This window comes from Pelophylax lessonae, assembly GCF_965119305.1.
Source record: "Pelophylax lessonae genome assembly, chromosome: 6".
NCBI lineage: Eukaryota > Metazoa > Chordata > Amphibia > Anura > Ranidae > Pelophylax > Pelophylax lessonae.
Window position 1 is genome coordinate 109,716,491 of NC_138773.1, and position 20,470 is coordinate 109,736,960.

The 20,470-nt window shown below is 44.3% G+C and overlaps 1 protein-coding gene across 1 annotated transcript in view; it reads right to left on the reverse strand.

The window, feature by feature from the left end:
- The window catches only part of MOSMO (modulator of smoothened), a 95,227-nt gene extending 75,331 nt beyond the window's left edge, over positions 1–19,896 (reverse strand). The window contains exon 1 of the mRNA XM_082261296.1: positions 19,664–19,896. Within this exon, the coding sequence (XP_082117422.1) occupies positions 19,664–19,769 (106 nt within the window). The 5' untranslated portion in view covers positions 19,770–19,896. The remainder of the gene's footprint in view (positions 1–19,663) is intronic.
- Positions 19,897–20,470: the final 574 nt, after the last annotated feature.

Consider the following 20,470-nt stretch of genomic DNA (forward strand, 5'->3'; position numbering starts at 1 on the left):
CACGTTCGAACGCAAATAATTGCGTTCTAAAAAAAGTCCCTGAACCCAACTGCCTGCAAATGACTGTAAACGATCTGGTGTACATGGACAGAGAAGATAAAATGTAGATGGGTTCAGGGGCTTCTGAAAAAAACGTCCAACTGCTCCTAAACGACCATTTCCAGCGTCCCGTGTACATGGACCCTTAAAGTGCAACTTTACGCACAATAATAACATTTGCAAACAGCCAGCATTTACACTCGTCAGCCATAAAAGCATGACCACTGACAGGTAAAGTGAATAACATGGATTACCTGGTGACAATGGCTTCGGAAAGTGGGTGGAATATTTTGGACAGAAAGTGAACATTTTGTCTATGAACTTGATGTGTCAAAAGCAAAAAAAAAGAAAAGAAATGGCCAAGCATAAGAATTTCAGCAACTTTGACAAGGGCCAAATTGTAATGTCTAGACAACTGGCTCAGAGCAACTCCAAAACTGCAGATGTTGTGTGATGTTCCCGGTCTGCAATGTTCAGGACCTACCAAATGTGCTCCGAGGAAGAAAAACCTGCAAACTGGCGACAGGGTCATCAGCGGCCAAGGCTCGGCCCTCCTGTGCAGAATCACGTAAATACGGGTGCATCTCATAAAATTAGAATATCATCAAAAAGTTAATTTATTTCAGTAATTCGAAACAAAAAAGTGGAACTCATTTTATATAGAAGGATTTTTATTACAGAAATGTTGGCTTACTGAAAAGTATGTCCATGTACAGTATAATATGCACTCAATACTTGGTCAGGGCTCCTTTTGAATAAATTACTACATCAATGCGGTGTAACATGGAGACAATCAGTCTGTGACACTGAGGTGTTATGGAAGCCCAGGATGCTTTGATAACAGCCTTCAGCTCATCTGTATTGTTGGGTCTGGTATCTCTCAACCTACTCTTGACAATACCCTACAGATTTTCCAAGTGGTTCAGGTCAGGTGAGTTTGCTGACCAATCACAGGTCAGGCGAGTTTGCTGACCAAACAAGCACAGTGATACCATGATCATTAAACCAGGTATTGGTACTTTTGGCAGTGTGGGCCGTGCTAAGTCCTGCTGGAAAATGAAATCAGCATCTCCATAAAGCTGCTCAGCAGAGGGAAGCATGAAGTGCTCTAGAATTTCCTGGTAGAGGGCTGCCCTGACTTTGGACCAACACCAGCAGATGACATGGCGCCCCACATCATCACACAGGACCTCATACAACTTGGATTCTGTGCCTCTCCACTCCCCTCCAAATTCTGGGACCTTGATTTCCAAATTAAATACAACATTTTCCAGTCTGTGATGATTTGGGGAGCCATGTCATTTGCTGGTGTTGGTATACTATGTTTTATCAAATCAAAAGTCAGCGCAGCCCTCCACAAGGAAATCATCATAAATAAAAGAAAGAAATGCTTGAAATATATTATTCTGTGTGTAACACATCTAAAATAAAAAAGGAGTTTCACTTTTTGAATTGAATTACTGAAATAAATTAACTTTTTAATGATATTCTAATTTCATGAGCTGTACCTGCATATGCAATTCTGCACTTCAGCCTGCAGGGGACGTGCTTCTGATTATTCACAGAAGAAGCCGATCTGCAGGTGCCGGGCACTCAATGTCCTCTGGCCCCCACCGATCGGTAATACACACAGAACTGAAATCTGCCTATATAAACATACCGATCAGTAATACACACAGAACGGAGATCTGCCTATGTAAAACATCCCCCCCGAGGAGGGATGGATTTTTTTTTTGGGGGGATGTTTTGCCATGTCTTGCCTTAAAAAATGCACCTAACGCAGTACACAAACACTGGCTAGGCACACAGTTAACCCTTTGATCGCCCTAGATGTTTAACCCCTTCCCAGTCAGTGTCAATAGTACAGTGACAGTGCATATTTTTAGCCCGGATCACTGTATTGGTGTCACTTGTTTCAAACATGTCAGTTAGTGTCTGATTGTCCGCCACAATATCACAGTCCAGCTATAATCGCTGATCGTTGCCATTACCAGCATTTAAAAAAATGCAGTGGTGATCAAATACCACCAAAAGCAAGCTCAATTTGTGGGGAAAAAAATTAATTGGAAACAGTGTTGCAGGACCAGGCAATTGTCAGAAAAAATGAAGCAGTGCCGTATAGCAAAAAAATGACCAAGGTCAAGTGGTTAAAGGTGTTTGGAGAAAAAGGGCCAATTGGTGTCACTGCTTGAACTCCAAATGGCCGACATCATGTAGCCAAACATTCCCTAAAGTGGAACCTAATCCATGCCAGTGTGGTAACAATTAATGTTCTTCAACCACTTCAATACTGGACACTTTCAACCCCCTTCCTGCTTCGGCCAATTTTCAGATTTCAGTGCTGCCACACTTTGAATGACAAAATGTTATCTTTGTTTTGAGACAAATAGAGCTTTCTTTTGGTGGCATTTCATCACCACTGGGTTTTTTTTTTTTTTTGCTAAACAAGCGCATATAAAAAAAACTTGTTTTTCTTCATTTTTGTTATAAAGTTTTACAAATAATCATTCTTCATAAATTTAGGCCAAAATGTAGTCTGCTACATGTCTTTGGTAAAAATAACCCAAATCAGTATATATAATTTAGTCTGCATAATCTGCTAGAGGCCGCCATTTTGTTGAAGCCCCGAGCAGTCACTTCCTTATTGGAATCGCTCCCCCTCTCCTTGGTCTCAAAAATGATGTCACTTTCTTCAATTAAATTATGTAAATTTCCAGGCTTGATTGTAGGTCTTGGCTCAGTTGAGAACTGTTTACACCAGGGATATACAAACTTGCCCTCCAGATGTTGCAGAACTACAAGTCTCATGAGGTATAGCAAAACTGACAGCCACAAGCATGACACCCAGAGGCAGAGGCATGATGGGACTTGTAGTTTTGCAACAGCTGGAGGGCCACAGTTTGCATTTCCCTGGTTTACACCATCAATGGCACAGGAATGCCCTGTGTGATTTTAGCCCATTTAACCACTTCAATAAAGGGCACTTTCACCCCCTTCCTGCCCAGGTCAATTTTCAGCTTTTAGCACTGCTGCATTTTGAATGACAAAATTTGACAAAAACGTCATGCAACCTTGTGCCTAAACAGAATTTATGTCATTTTTATCCCACAAATACAGCTTTCTTTTGGTGGTATTTGATCACCGTAAGGTTTTTTTCTTTTTTGCTACACAAATAAAAAGACCTGAAAAGTTGAAAAAAAATTTTTTTGTAAATAGATACGTTTTTTCCTGCACTGATGAGGCCACGCTGACGAAGAGGCACGAATAGGCGGCACTAATATGCAGCACTAATGGGCACTGATATGTGGCACTTATAGGCAGCACTCATGGGCAATAATGAGCACTGGTGGACGGCACTAATAGATGGCAATGATGGGCACTGGTGGGCGGCACTGATAGATGGCAATTATAGGTAGCACTGATTAGGAGGGCACTGAAAGGGTCCCTAAACCCCGATTGGCATCCCTGGTGGCCTTGGGTGGGTAATCCCTGGTGGCTCTAGTGGCATCCCCCAAGGGTCTGCACTGGTAACCAATGCTCTGATTACCAGCACAGCCCCCCCCCGTCAGGAGAGCCTCCGATCTGCTTTCCTCTACTCATGCCTGTCAGGCACGAACTGAGGAAAGCCGATCAACAGCATTTCCTATTTACTATGTGACCGGCTGTGACTGGACACAGCTGGTCACATGGTAAATAGCCTACGTCATTAGGCTCTTTACCGGGATCGGAGATACAGTGAGTCAGAGTGACACACCGCACCACCGATCACCGCTCTGACATCATATGACGGCCAGTCAAGATAGAGCAACCACTTTCCGGCCATCACTTTGCTATATGATGGGCGGGAAGTGGTTAAACAAATAGATCCCAACTGTCCCTGATTTGGAACAAGGTCCCTCTTTCCTACTCATATGTCCCTCACGCACTGGTACACATCAAAACAAAAGCACTGGAACCCATCAAAAATGTGCATGCAACAATGCATCCAGAATTCAGAAATTTTGCTGTTAACCAGCACTTTGAGAAGAAGGCTGACAGAAGCTTTATAGTGCTGAAGTTCATTGGCTGCCATTATGGAGAAAGGTGAGAATATCAGGGAGATAAACTTATATAAGAATAGTGTCTTCTCTTAACACTTTTGTATCTCCCTGGCAGCAGAGTTTGTCCTGTCACCTCCCTCCACATAGTCGGTGTCATTCCTGTTGATTTCTTCTCCTCAGCAGCAGTAAATCTTAGAGCTTCTAGAGGTCGATCAGCAGACAGCTTTAATTTTAGGCACAGTGCTGGGAATAGGAAGCAACTGAGCATGTGCAGAACGAGACTGCATTCCTGAATTTTAAACAGTATAGACACTTATTTTTAATGTTTTACATAGCCATACCAAAAGTAGCCAGCCTAAAGTGATCCATCAGGACTTCATTTTCTGACTAAAGTTCCACTTTAACATATGGTCACATGACCCAAATGTAATTTATATCCCAGAGTGGAACTTTCTGAAATACAGGTAAATATCAGGATTTTAAAACATTTTTTCACAAGATAAAGAGGGGTTAGAGCAGCAAGGATGCTGAGATGTTGCGTTTTTCTATTGGTCCTAACTTAAACAAATGAATGCCTCGTTTCCACTGAGCGGTTCGGTATACAATTGTTGCCGTTTCCATTGTCAAAAGTGGTGAATGGTACCCTAACTAAGAACCGTACCACTTTTTTGGGACCCTTTCGTTGGGGTACCAAGCACATTAGTACCATACCAACAGAGTGGAGCTACACTGTTGAGGTACTGTTGGCGGTGGAAACGCAAGCCTGATCAAGGTGTACCGTTCCGAACCGATCAGTGGAAATTAGGAATTAGAATACCAATATTTACCACGAGTGCAATTTTCTGTTCTTATCCATAAAATCAAGCAGGACTGGTCCCCTCTTATCTCCATCCACTCATAATCCTGCAATAGGCAGATCATAATAAATCCAAATTTGTACAGACACAATTTCCATGGCTTCACTTTTGCTGTTTGTCTAAGCAGTGCCATATTTTTATAGGTTCACCAGCCTCAATATGTGTATATTCTAGTGTAACATTTCAAAATTCCCAAAATCAAATCCAACGAAGAAATATCTCATGTTTTCAAGACCAAAAGAAGTGCAGAGAACATAGATATGTTGGTTAACTGGGATCGCAGAGCAACACGCACCTTATCAATTCTACCTATCTTTCATCTGCACTGATTGCTCAGTCTAAAAGCCCGTACACACGATACGAAAATCGGAAGGAAAATTTCGTCCGACGAACGATCTGCCGATTTTTGGATTGTTAGTATAGTGCTTTCGACAGCCGATTACCGATTTTCAAGCGACAAAAACCGGATGTGCAGGCTATAAAATATTTATCGTACGTCAACACAACGTCCGATTTTCGTTTGATTAGTACAGTTTTCATCCGAAAAAAATCGTAAGAGCAAGACTAGGCATGCTCAGAAATGAAAGAACACATACAAAACAATTCAACACATGACATCACTTCTGGAGTAGAACTCTGTTGTACGGGAATTTTCGTATGAGAGCCGGTTCACACTGGGGCGACTTGTCAGGCAACTTGGTCGCCTGAAAGTCGCCTGCCATAGATTAGCACAGGACCCGTTCTAATAGGAGCGACACAAGTCGCTCCGACTTAGAAAAAGGGTCCTGTACTACTTTGGGGCGACCTGGAGCGACCTGCATTGACTTCAATGATATGAAGTCCGTGCATGTCGCTCCAAGGTCGCGGTGCGCGCTCTGCACCGCGACTTTACAGGTCGCCCCGGCAAGTCGGGTCGCCTGTATGTGAACCCGGCTCTCAAAGTAACCTCTTCACTTTCCACATCAGACTAGCATGCAACAAAAAACGGACGACAGATCGTTCGATAATCTGATCGTGTGTACGAGGCTTAACACTGAACATGCATACAGGAGAGCAGATCATGAGTATGTCCTCATTTATACGTTTGGTCCATTGAAGGACAAGCAGCAGTAATAAAACATCCCAGCTGACTATTCAGTTTTACTAAAAAATGTCATGAAATCTTAAGCGCCACATCTCCCCACATTATTCAGCTACGTTATCTCGGCAGAAAGGACTCACACTAATGTAGTCATGCTACCAAAGTCTGGTTCCTTCACTCACAATCTAATTACAGATACCGTATATAATTCTATCAAAAACACAAAGACTAGCTCTATTCCTGGCATCAGATATAAATGTCTTTTAAAAGCCAAATTACACAAAGACCAGATACGACTCTGGACAACGTCTGACATATTATTCACTTTGTCATTTTATCACACACTCAAACACTTGAGAGCAATGCCATCATCTCTGAACCATCTCTCATGGGCACACGGGTTATTTAATGGGGATGGTGATCAACTAAGGCTTTAAATGACTCTTCCTTCCTCTGAAGAGGGGAATTGGGGCTTATTTATTAAATCAGTGTGTTTTTAAAAATCTTGCTTGTTGCATCCATAGTTCTTTTCATAAGAATTAGCTAAGCATCTTTCATAGTGATGGATGGTAATAGGGATGCACCGAAATTTCGGCCACCGAAATTATCGGCCGAAAATGAGCCTCTCTCATTTCGGCCGATAATGGGTTAACAGTGCCGAAAATAAAAATGGCCGCCGTGGGGAAGGAGGAGGGCGCAGCGCAGCGCAGGGCAGGTTTCAAAAGTCCCGCCTCTGGCCGGCCGTCCGCCTCTTAATAATGTCCCTACTACTCTGTGCATTATGAATGGACATACTAGGCGGGGGGCGGGGCGAGCGGCCGCTATAGAGAGAACTATTGTGATCCTTCACTGTCAGCTCCTCACGTCTATGTATGAATGAGAACTGAACTGAGCTGACACCGGGCGGGGGGGCGGGCGGAGCGGCCGCTATTAGCTGTGACTATGTGAGAGCTTCACTTCCCTGACAGGCATGTATCTCCGCTGACAAGGAAGTGAAGCTCTCACATAGTCACAGCTAATAGCGGCCGCTCCGCCCGCCCCCCCGCCCGGTGTCAGCTCAGTTCAGTTCTCATTCATACATAGACGTGAGGAGCTGACAGTGAAGGATCACAATAGTTCTCTCTATAGCGGCCGCTCGCCCCGCCCCCCGCCTAGTATGTCCATTCATAATGCACAGAGTAGTAGGGACATCATTGAGAGGCGGTGCCGCCGGCCAGAGGCGGGACTTTTGAATGCAGGAGAGGACACCCGAGGAGGAGGACGCTGAGGCAGTGGGGGAGGGGGGAGGGGAGCTGAGGCAGCTTACCAATGCTATTAGTATTATGAGGCATGAGGGGTTAATGTATTGTCACTGCTGGTCACTCATCTATTAGTGACTGACCAGTGGCAGTTAATTAACCCCTTTTGTGCTGCATTAGTGAAACCAGTGTCAGTGTTAATTAACACTGGTTGCACTAATGCAGCACAAAGGGGTTAATTACCTGCCACTGGTCAGTCACTAATAGATGAGTGACCAGCAGTGACAATACATTAACCCCTCATGCCTCATAATACAAATACCATTGGTAATTAAATTAACCTCTTGCCAACCCATCACAGTACATATACTGTGACAGGGTGGCAGCGACAGGTGTAGGTGTACGTCGCTGCCTGTTTTTGGTTTATGTCCCTGTTCTATCCATTTCAAATTTTTTTGGGGGAAAAAGTCATTTTCGGTTTCGGTTTTCGGCCAAGGGCATCCTGCATTTTCGGTTTCGGTTTCGGCCCAAAATTTTCATTTCGGTGCATCCCTAGATGGTAATACACAAAAAAGAACATTTAAATTATCGGCTGTAAATAGTGTTACTGGCATTTTGCAGAAAATAGAAAAGGGTGCAGATAATGGCGCTGAAAAATTAAATTTTTGTAAGAACGGCACAGAAAACACAAGTTTGACACAAATTTGCAGCGATTTGACCATATTTTACTGTGCTTATGGTTTGTTTTTCATTGGTCATGTGACTCAAAAACCGCATCAAAACAGGTGCATTCTTGATGCGTTTTCAATGCATTTAAAACAGGTGGATGCGTTTTTGGTGCGTTTTTTTAACTGACCAAAAATGCAAGTAGGATTTTTAACACCCCAACAGAAGCGCAACAGACCAGTGTGAAGACAAACTACCAGTTTGAATTTAACTGAATACATTTTTATGAGCTTTTCTGGCGCTGAAGGTGCCAATAATGGCCGACAAATTCATATTTATTTAAATTCATAATATTAACCACTTGCCGACCGCCAACAGTACATATACTGTGGCAGGTCGGCTCTGTCCAGCGAAACGGCATAACTCTACGTCGCTCTACGGGACCGTGAGTGGAGGCGCGCCACAGGGGAAGGTGATCTGCGGGTTCGGCAGCCGCGAATACCACAGGGCACACGCGATCGCTCCCCGTGGAGACAGAATGGTGGTCTGCCGCTAAAAACATGGCAGACCGCTGTTCAGTCAGCATTAAACACAGGGCTCCTCCTATTTAGGAACACAGGAGCCCTGTGTTCATTCCATAAGTACATCCCCTACACAGTTAGAAAGCAGCCCTTAAGGGACACATTTAACCCGTTGATCGCCATTTTTTGCGCCACGGTACTGCGTTACTTTAACTGACAATTGCGTGGTCTTGGACGCTGTATCCAAATAAAAATCATGTCCTTTTTTTCCCCCACAAAATAGAGCTTTTTTTTTTGGTGGTATTTGATTATTTTTTTGCGCTATAAACAAAAAAAGAGCGACAATTCTGGGGGAAATTTATATATATATATATATATATATATATATATATATATATATATATATATATATATATTTTTTTTTTTTTTTTTTTTACTTTCTGCTATATAACATTACCAATAAAAAAAGTTGAAAAAAATCACTTTTTTTCATAATTTTAGGCCAATTTGTATTCTGCTACATATTTTTGGTAAAAAAATCCCAATAAGTGTATATTGATTGGTTTGTGCAAAAGTTATCGCGTCTACAAACTAGGGAAAAGATTTATGTCATTTTCATTTTTTACTAGTAATGGCGGTGATCAGTGATTTTTAGCGGGACTGCGACACTGCGGCGCACGGATCAGACACCTAACTGACATTTTTGGGGGGGACCAGTCACATTACTACAGTAATCAGTGCTAAATATATGCACTGGTACTGTACTAATGACACTGGCAAAGAAAGGGTTAACGCCAGGGGGCGATCAAAGGGTAAATGTGTGCCTAGGGAGTGCCTTCTAACTGTGTACATATACCAGACCGACATCACTACTAGGGTTGGCAACTGTGGATTGCCTGAACATTTTCCACCCAACAATCCTGCGTTGCAATTGCTATATTTTCTTGCTGTGATCATTCCTGACGAATTGATAAAGTACCATAACACCAAGAAAAACCTGGGTTGCAGAGATTCCAGAGTATAATCAGAATAATAAAGGGCTGTTTTAAGCCAAATTGAGAGCAATTCCATCAATTGTTTGAGTATTTTCTATTTGTATTACTGAATGTAAATGAATGAGTTCATGAATAAGTTGGTAAAATATAATTGGCCTGCAACATTTAGTCATTATTTTAACACATTTGTGCTGGTAGATTAACATACCCCTGGCTAGATTTGTAAAATGTTTGCCATTTTTGCTGCACCAATGCTATAAAAATTACAATACAACAAGCCATACTGAGAGAAGCCTAAAAATGCCTGAAACAAAATCACTTGGAGTAATAAGATCAAAATGCAATTGTACAACCATGAACACTGTTTGGAGAAGTCAACAGGGCCTATAAAAAGAAGAAAGCCATTCCATCTGTGAAGCATGGAGGTTGATCTCTGTTTGGGGGGGGGGGTTCACTGTCACATGAATTAAAGACAAAGTCCCAGAAAAAATAAAAACTCACCTGCTGATCAAATGATTCATGTAAAAAACAATCTGTGCTTCAGAACAATTTGCAAAACCAATTTGAAAAACTGCACTACTCATTTTGGTTGAGAGCTCCACCCATTATGAAGCCCAATTTGTGGGTGTTCCTATGAGGGAGTTTCAGCCAAGCCCAATAACTATTGTACACTTTGCAATGCCCTCCAACAAACATTCCTTTCTCCCAAAATACTGCCAGTCTTGTTGTTCTCTACTCTGATAGAACATCTAATCAAACACATTTTTCCCCACAGTTATTTATCTTCCCCCTACTGCCCGCTGCCAAGTTCATTCTCCTCTTCTCGTCCAGCGCCTTTATTAGAAATTTTCCCTGAAGTAATTTTTCTCCCCGACTGCCTGACAATCTTTCAAGGCACATGTATTCAATCATCTTTTCCCCACATCCTGCTGACAATCTCACACTTTCCTCCTCCTGTCATACGCCCTACATGATTAGTGACATCTCGGGCTTGTGCCTACTGCCAGAGATACAGTATCTCACGAAAGGGAGGAGTACACCCCTCACATTTTTGTAAATATTTTATTGTATCTTTTTATGTGACAACACTGAAGTAATGACATTTTACTGCAATATAAAGTAGTGAGTGTACAGCTTGTATAACAGTGTAAATTTGCTGTCCCCTCAAAATAACTCAACACACAGCCAATAATGTCCAAACTGCTGGCAACAACGGTGAGTACACCCCTATGTGAAAATGTCAAAATTGGGCACAATTAGCAATTTTCCCTCCCCAGCATCATGTGACTTGTTAGTGTTACAAGGGCTCGTGTGAATGGGGAGCAGGTATGTTAAATTTGGTGTTATCGCTCTCACTCTCTCATACTGGTCACTAGAAGTTCAACATGGCACCTCATGGCAAAGAACTGAAAAAAAGAATTGTTGCTCTACATAAAGATGGCCTAGGCTATAAGAAGATTGCCAAGGCCCTGAAACGGAGCTGCGGCACAGTGGCCAAGACCATACAGCAGTTTAACAGGACAGGTTCCACTCAGAAATGGCCTCGCCATGGTCGACCAAAGTTGAGTGCACATGCTCAGCATCATATCCAGAGGTTGTCTTTGGAAAATAGATGTATGAGTGCTGCCAGCAGTGAGGGGTCAGCCTGTCAGTGCTCAGACCATACGCAGCACACTGCATCAAATTGGTCTGCATCGCTGTTGTCCCAGAAGGAAGCCTCTTCTAAAGATGATGCACAATCAAGCCCGCAAACAGTTTGCTGAAGACAAGCACACTAAGGACATGGATTACTGGAACCATGTCCTGTGGTCTGATGGGACCAAGATAAACTTGTTTGGTTCAGATGATGTCAAGCGTGTGTGGCAGCAACCAGGTGAGGAGTACAAAGTGTGTCTTGCCTACAGTCAAGGATGGTGGAGGGAGTGTCATGGTCTGGGGTTGCATTAATGCTAGCACTGTACAGTTCATTGAGGGAACCATGAATGCCAACATGTACTGTGACATACTGAAGCAGAGCATGATCCCCTCTCTTCGGAGACTAGGCCGCAGGGCAGTATTCCAACATGAGAATGACCCCAAACACACCTTCAAGACGACCACTGCCCTACTAAAGAAGCTTAGGGTAAGGGTGATGGACTGGCCAAGCATGTCTCCAGACCTAAACCCTATTGAGCATCTGTGGGGCATCCTCAAACAGAAGGTGGAGGAGAGCAAGGTCTCTAACATCCACCAGCTCTGTGATGTCGTCATGGAGGAGTGGAAGTGGACTCCAGTGGCAACCTGTGAAGCTCTGGTGAACTCCATGCCTAGGAGGGTTAAGGCAGTGCTGGAAAATAATAGTGGCCACACAAAATATTGGCACTTTGGGCCAAATTTGGACAGTTTCACTTAGTGGTGTACTCACTTTTGTTGCCAGCGGTTTAGACATTAATGACTGTGTGTTGAGTTATTTAGAGGGGACAGCAAATTTACACTGTTAGTCCCGGTTCAAACTAGGGTGACCTGTGAGGCGACCTGGTCGCCTCACAGGTTGCCGTAGGTCGCCTTCCATAGGGAAGCTGCGGACCCGTTCTAATAGAAGCGACACAAGTCGCTCCGACTTAGAAAAAGGGTCCGGAGCTTCTTTGGGGCGACCGGAGGCGACCGCCATAGACTTCAATGTCTGCTCTGCTCGCACCGCGACCTCGGAGGTCGCCCCTGGAAGTAGCGTCGCCTGTATGTGAACGGGCACTTATACAAGCTGTACACTCATTACTTTACATTGTAGCAAATTGTCATTCCTTCAGTGTTGTCACATGAAAAGATATAATAAAATATTTACAAAAATGTGAGGGGTGTACTCACTGTTGTGAGATACTGTTACAACTAATTATAAATTAGTCACCTTGTGAGCAGAATGATCAGACAGTGGTGGGAGCTGGGTGGCATGCTGTTGCCCAAGCTAGCTTAGTATCTGAACCACCTAGAAAGACAGGACAAAGTGCTATGTGCTCTTTTGCCCATTGGAGGATAAGATTTGGTGAGACTTCTTAGGTCAAAATTGAGGGCAACATAAATGCAGCATATTATCACACAAAAGACTAAAGGATCCTGCCCCCTTTGTTCATAAAAGCTGTACGATCGCTTCCCGCAATTAAAAGAGCTTAATGAATGGAGGGGGCGGACATTTCATTCATCCGCCCATCCACCATTCATAGAGCACTGTGTTCTGCTAATGCAGGCAGTGGAAAAGGTAAGTATTAAATCTCCTTGTATAGATATGTTTTTTGGAGATTTTTGACGTAATGACCTTCTGATATGCACAACTGCTTCATGTTTGTCAAAGTATTTAGGTAAGTCAATCTCAACCAGGGTTCCGTAAAACCCAAGAGTTCTTCCAAAGGTTGATAAGGGTTCCTTGAGCCTTGTGACTGATTGACGTGCCTTAAGGTTGGCACATAGTTCTGATGGCATTATGTTGTTATTTGGACGTTGGCAAGACACTCCCAGCTGTTACTGCTTCAAACCAACAATCACAGGAGCAAGCTTTCAAACTCCCAAACATGTGTGGTCCACTATCTCCTCCACTGCAGCAACCTTAAAGCGGAGTTGCACCCATTTTTAATAGGTTGGATTACATAGCTGTATGTAATCCCCTTTAAAACGACTTTTACCAATGGAAACTTTTTTTTTTGCTAGTAAATACCTTAATTTCTGCTTTATTCCTCCTCTCCTCACTTCCTGGGCCGATCGGCGATGATGTCATTCGGCGATTCGCAGTGTGTGCTGGGATGTATTCCATGCCAGAAATCTCGCAGTATCACCCAGGAGTTGAGCTGAACTGTGTGTATTCAGGCCGTGACCTGCCCCGCCTCCGCCCGCCTCCTCTCAGTGAGTTGTACTGTATGCATTGTATTCAGGCCGTTCTCTGCCCCGCCTCCTCTCAGTGAGTTGTACTGTATGCATTGTATTCAGGCCGTTCTCTGCCCCGCCTCCTCTCAGTGAGAGAGGACTGAAAGCATTATATCCTCACTGAGCTCACTGAGAGGAGGCGGGGCAGAGCACATCCTGAATACAATGCATACAGTACAACTCACTGAGAGGAGGCGGGGCAGAGCACGTCCTGAATACAATGCATACAGTACAACTCACTGAGAGGAGGCGGAGGCGGGGCAGGTCACAGCCTGAATATACACAGTACAGCTCAGCTCCTGGGTGATACTGCGATATTTCTGGAATGGAATACATCCCAGCACACACTGCGAATCGCCGCATGACGTCATTGCCGATCGGACCCGGAAGTGAGGAGAGGAGGAATAAAGCAGAAAATAAGGTATTTACTAGCAAAAAAAAAAGTTTCCATTGGTAAAAGTCGTTTTAAAGGGGATTACATAGATCTAAAATTACGAAAATGGGTGGAACTCCACCTTAAGCTCAGAGATAATGCAGCACAGGAAGAAAGAGAGCATGCCTGGGGGTTTGAATGGACTGGGAGTGTCTTAGTAACATCCTAGCAACAAGGCAGGATAAGATGATGCCATCTTTTGGGGTTTATCAACCAGGCTTCAGAAGGTATGTATATAGCCTATACACCTATAGCAATTATTTAACCTTGGTCACAAAGCTGCAAAGTGTATTTTTAACTACAGATGCCCCTTATCTGCATAGGCAGTTTTTTGGTAAAGGTGAACTAACCCTTTAAATGGTCTGGCTGTCATGCTAATCCATTATCTTCAATAATTTCTGAGAAACATATATGAAATAAACTCACACTATAAGGCTTTTCCACATTACTCATTCATTAAAGTGGAACTAAAGTCTCTTTCTATTCCCAGAAACATATTGGTGTATATAAAAATACAACACAGGATAATATCTGAATACTATATAAAAAAAATAAAATAAACTGTTCCAGAAACCCCAACACTTGGATCCTGGTATAGCCACGGTCTCCTGCTCCCTCTGCTCCAGATCCCTGAACTTTCTTTTGGGAAAGCAGAGTCACATCATCCCCATTCTTCTGGACTATATACTAGGGATGCACCGATCCGATATTCGGATCGGAAATCGGCCCCGATCCGGACAAAATAGCTGGATCGGAGATCGGTAAAATTTAGCCGTCCCACGGGCCGATCCGGTTTTTGCTGAGTAACGGCTCAGCCATCCCTTACTAGGTGCAGTAGTAGTATGGGATGGGAGCCGCTACTTCCTGTATAGGTCCGGCTCACAGGCGGAGTGATATCAGATGCACTCCGCCTGTGAATGGAGGAGCCACACACATGAAGCAGCGGCTTTGCTCTGTACTGCAGCCGCTTGCTTTGTGTGTAGCTCCGGATCGGTTCCGGATCGGTATCGGCGATTTCACAACGCCAGATATCGGTATCGGCTCCAAAAAAAAGTCGGATCGGTGCATCCCTACTATATACAGTATGTCTCATCATCTTCAGGGTTCCCCCAGTCATTCACAAAAACAGGAGCCACTTTCAATATGGGATTGCCTGCCAGATTCAAGTCAGCATGCAGTCCTTTCCTGGGAGCATGCACAACAGGGTAGCTCCATAGGATCCTGGAAGCCAACGAGCCACCCTGGACACTGGAAAGTGGGGCCACAAATTAAGGAAATGGGTGAAACTACACGAAGAGCAAAACTTTAAAACATGACGGAATTGGACACCAAGCACATTTCTGAGGTCAGTTGCCAAACCTGTAGCATTTATTATCATTATAAGCATTGAGCCCAGAGACAGTCAGGCATCTGACATTTTTACAAGCTCAGCCAAGACAACTTCTAAAAAGGGTTTTCTTTTTTAATAAATAAAAGGTGTATTGTGGATTTCTCCACACCACTGATTCGTGATGCGAGTCAAGGCTGGTGCCAGGGATATCTGCCCTCGACATAGCAATTGACACTTAGGTGATCCAAGCCTGTGTACTGCTCTGTACACAAACACGGATAATGCATGGATAATACACAAACACGTCCTGCACCTGGATAATGCATGGATAATACACAAACACGTCCAGCACCTGGATAATGCATGGATAATACACAAACACGTCCAGCACCTGGATAATGCATGGATAATACACAAACACGTCCAGCACCTGGATAATGCATGGATAATACAACTCCTTTCTAATGGCTACAACCAGCTGAAGGCGTAATGACAGTATAGAACTAGCAATCAAGGTATTACTCTGTAACATCAAAGTGACCCTGTTGCTAGGATAAAACATTGAATGAGACACACCATGTAAATGATAAGTTGACTATGGAACACTTCCAGTGTGCCAGATACCCATCTCCTGCAAGGAACTGCCGTTTCCACATTCTTGGCCATTGCGGCACCTGCAGGGTACTCAGTAATGGTATCCTATGGTGATGTAGTGTCCAGGATAGAGGAAGAACAGTGCGTGGCTGGAATACGCTATCCAATATTTCTATTATATAATTAATATAATAAGTAGTAAATACCAGAGGGGAGGGAAGCCTGGACAGGTAAGTATTCAACATATTCCACTATAAGAAGGCTTTTCAATGTTTTATACCATTGATGAGGACATTTAACCTGTCTGCTGTGGTTCTTTTGGTTCTGAAATATCTATCATCACAACTGTTCCCCAAATGACCCCCCTGGTGATGAAATGTGAGAGCCTAGAGGCACTTGGTGGATGTCTTGGCATGAGAAAATCACATCACAACAGCTTCACTAGACTCACCGCCAGATCAGATCCGCATTGCTTTCAAAGCTGGTTCTCTCATCTCTAGCAGTAATCTGTTCCTACAATAAACCTATTTCTAAACAGGTCTTCTCTTTGTACACCACCATTACTCCCTATCACTATTGTCCCTTGCACACCACCATTACTCCCTATCACTATTGTCCCTTGCACACCACCATTACTCCCTATCACTATTGTCCCTTGCACACCACCATTACTCCCTATCACTATTGTCCCTTGCACACCACCATTACTCCCTATCACTATTGTCCCTTGCACACCACCATTACTCCCTATCACACCACCATTGCTTCCTGCACATCACCAATGCCCTTAGTATATCCCCATTTCTCTCTTAATACTATCACTGCTCTTTACATACCATTATCGGCTCCCCGTACATCACTATCGCTCCCTGATCACCATCACTCTTTGTACATCACCATAGCTCATCATACTCCTTATCACCATTGCTGTCTGAACACCGCCGCTACTCTTTTTGCATCATCATCGCTCCCTACATATCACATACATTTTTTCACTTCACTATCACTCTGTGATCACCATGGTTTGTTGGCTCCTTATCACCACTGCTCTCTGAACACCATTACTACTCTTTGTGCACATCACCATTACTCTGGGACAGTGATGGCAAACCTTGGCACCCCAGATGTTTTGGAACTACATTTTCCATGATGCTTAACCACTTGCCGACCGCCGCACGACTATCTACATCGGCGGTCAGCCCCTCACAGGCAAACTAACGTAGGGCTACGTTGCTTGCTTGTGAGGGTCTAGGGAGCGAGCGCGCGCCCCCCGGGGCGCGCTCCCGCGTGGTCACGGACCCCCCCGCGCGTGTGACCAGCGGACCCGATGTCCGCCGGTCACTCGGCGATCGGCGGGGGAGAGGGAGAATGTCAGGCAGCTTGTGTAAACAAACTGCCTGTCATTCTCCTCGCTGCAAAGACACTGATAAAACGGATCTGGTATGTAGATCCGTTGATCAGTGTCCTTACAGCTAGAGCCACAGCCAATCACAGTAGAAACCACGCCCCTAGGGACACACACAGCCCCTCCCTTCCAAATAAAGTTAACCCCTTCACTACCAGTGTATTTTTACAGTAACAGTGCATATGTATAGCACTGATTACTGTAGAAATGTCACTGGTAACCCCAAAAGTGTCAAAAATGTCAGTCAAGGGTCCGATCTGTCCGCCGCAATGTCGCAGTACCGCAAAAAAAATCGCAGATCGCCGCCATTACGCGTTAAAAAAAAAACAACAAAAATGACAAAAATCTTTCCCTTTGTTAGTAAACGCGATAACTTTTGCGCAAACCAATCAAAATACGCTTTTTGCGATTTTTTTTACCAAACATAGGTAGCATAAAATAAATTGGCCGAAAATTTTTAAAAATTTTGATTTTTACATTTTTTTTTGGGGGAATTTCATATAAAAAAATGTGAAAAATATTGCTATTTTTGCAAAATTGACGCTCTTTTTTTGTTTATAGCGCGTGATCAAAAAATCGCACAGGTGATCAAATACCACCAAAAGAAAGCTCTGTTTGTGGGAAAAAAAGGACGTCAAATTCGTTTAGGTACAGCGTCGCACGACCGCGCAATTGTGCGTTAAATTCACGCAGTGCCGAATCGCAAAATACCCCCTGGTCGGGATGGGGGTAAAATCTTCCGGGGCTTAAGTGGTTAACTACACAGCAGAGTGCATGAGCAGCATAGGAAATGTAGTTCCAAAACATCTGGGGTGCCAAGGTTCACCATCACTGCTCTGGGATCACATCACCATTGCTCTTTACACTCCTTATTACCATTGCTCTCTGATCATCACAATTGCTCCTTGCACATCACCTCTACTCATTGTACACCACCATAGCTCCACCATCACCCTCTGACAAAATAACTCCTTGCACTCCATAGTGACATTGCTTTCTGAACACCACCACTCTTTGCACACCATCTTTGGCCCTCACAACCATCCCTCCCTGGACATCACATTACTTTTTGACAATGACCACTGTTCCTTGCACATCACCATCACCCTCTGCTTCCTGATCACCGATTCTCCCTGCATATCACCATTGCTCTGTGATCATCACAGTTCCTTGCACTCCTTATCCCCACCACTACTCTCTACACATCAATATCATGCTCTGCACTCCTTATCCCTGCACGTCACCATTGCTCTCTGATCACCACAACTACTCTTTGTGCACCTTCATTGCTCCCTGCAGATCATCACTCTCTGATCACATCGCTCCCTGCATGTCATGATTGCTTCCTGCACTCCTTTTTACCATTGCTCTCTGAACACCACAACTACTCTTCGCATACTACCACTGCGCTCTGTACATCACATTACGTCTTGCATATCACCATTGTTTGCTGCACTCTTTATCATCATTTCTTTCTGAACCCCACCACTGTTCCCTGTGCATCACCATTGCTCCTAGCACATTACCATCATGCACTGCACTCCTTATCACCAATTCTCCCTACCCATCACCATTGCTTTCTGATTACCACCACTACTCTTTTGCCCAACTACATCACTGCCTGCACATCACCATCACTCTGTGATCACATCTCCCCTTGCGCATCATGATTGCTTCTTGCACTCCTTATCACCATTGTTCTCTGATCACCACCACTACTCTTTGCAAATCACCATCACTCTCTGATCACATTGCTTCTTGGGCATCACAATTGCTTCTTGCACTCCTTATCACCATTGTCTCCTAACACCACCACTATCTTTGTGCACCACCATCACTTCTTGCACATCATCACTTTTTTACCATTGCTCTCCGAGTACCACCACTACTCTTTGCACACCATCTTCACCCCCTGCACATTACATTATTTCTTGCACATTGCCCTGTGATCACCATTGCCTCTTGCACATCACCATTGCCCTGTGATTGCCATTACTTCTTGCACATCACCATTGCCCCTTGCACATCACAAGTGCCCTGTGATCACCATTACCCTGTGACTATCACTTCTTGCACATCACCAGTGCCCTGTGATCACCATTGCCCCTTGCACATCACCACCGCCCTGTGATCACCATTACCCTGTGACTATCACTTCTTGCACATCACCATTACCCTGTGATCACCATCGCTTCTTGCACATCACAAGTGCCCTGTGATTACCATTGCCCCTTGCACATCACAAATGCCCTGTGATCACCATTGCCCCTTGCATATCACAAATGCCCTGTGATCACCATTGCCCCTTGCACATCCCAAATGCCCCTTGCATATCACAAATGCCCTGTGATCACCATCACTTCTTACACATCACCATTGCTCTGTGATCACCGTCACTAATCTCTGCACATCCCCATCACTCTGTGACCCCCTTTGTACATCACCTTCTCCCCATGGCTCCATACATGACATTCCTCCACACATCCCCATCTATTCTCTCCTGAGCCGGAGTGATCTGACAGCCCGCACACCCCGTGCCCCGGCTAGTCGTCTCCCCGGTGCCCCCCGCTCACCCGCAGACTCGCCGGTGTTGATCCAGTCCGGGTTTGCGATGCTGGCGATGGCGAAGATATCGGCGGCCAGAAACAGACATCCTGAAATAATGGTCAGTTTATCCATATCTTTCCCCCCCCGCCGCTGCCCGCTCCCCTCTCACACGGAGGGGGGAGATCCCTCCGCATACAAGACAAACAACCCAGCGCTGAGGACCGGGCCGGACACTGCCCCGGAACTCAATCCCCCTTCTCCGGAGAGACCCCCGGAAGTAAACATGACTCAGTAGTCCTCCTTCTCCTCCTCCTTCCCCCAACTGCGGCGTCTCCCCGTCACTCTGTTACTACGGAAGCTGACAGCGGCCATGTCTGCCTAGCAACAAAGAGCGCCATGTCTGCCTAGCAACAAAGAGCGCCATGTCTGCCTAGCAATAAGGAGCGCCGTCTGGCTCCTCCAGCTGCTCGGTTTCACTTCACACTTGTCACTCTTCCCTGCTAGGTGTTATGTGCTGGGGGGACTGCAAGCTGCTTTATAACACCTAGGGTATTGTTTAATACAAAATACTACCCTGGAAAATGGCAAAAAAAAGTTGAGGGGGAGGGGTTTGGGGTAGTCAGGATATATATATATATATATACACACAGACACAGTATAACCACCTTAGGACCCAGCCTTTTCTGTCTCTTTTTATTTACAAGTAAATATTGGTACTTTTTCCTGGAAAATTACTTAGAACCCACAAACAGTATTTTTTTTTTTTTTTTTTTTTTTAGCAGAGACCCAAGAGAATAAAATGGCGATCAATGCAATTTTTTTTTTTGTCACAC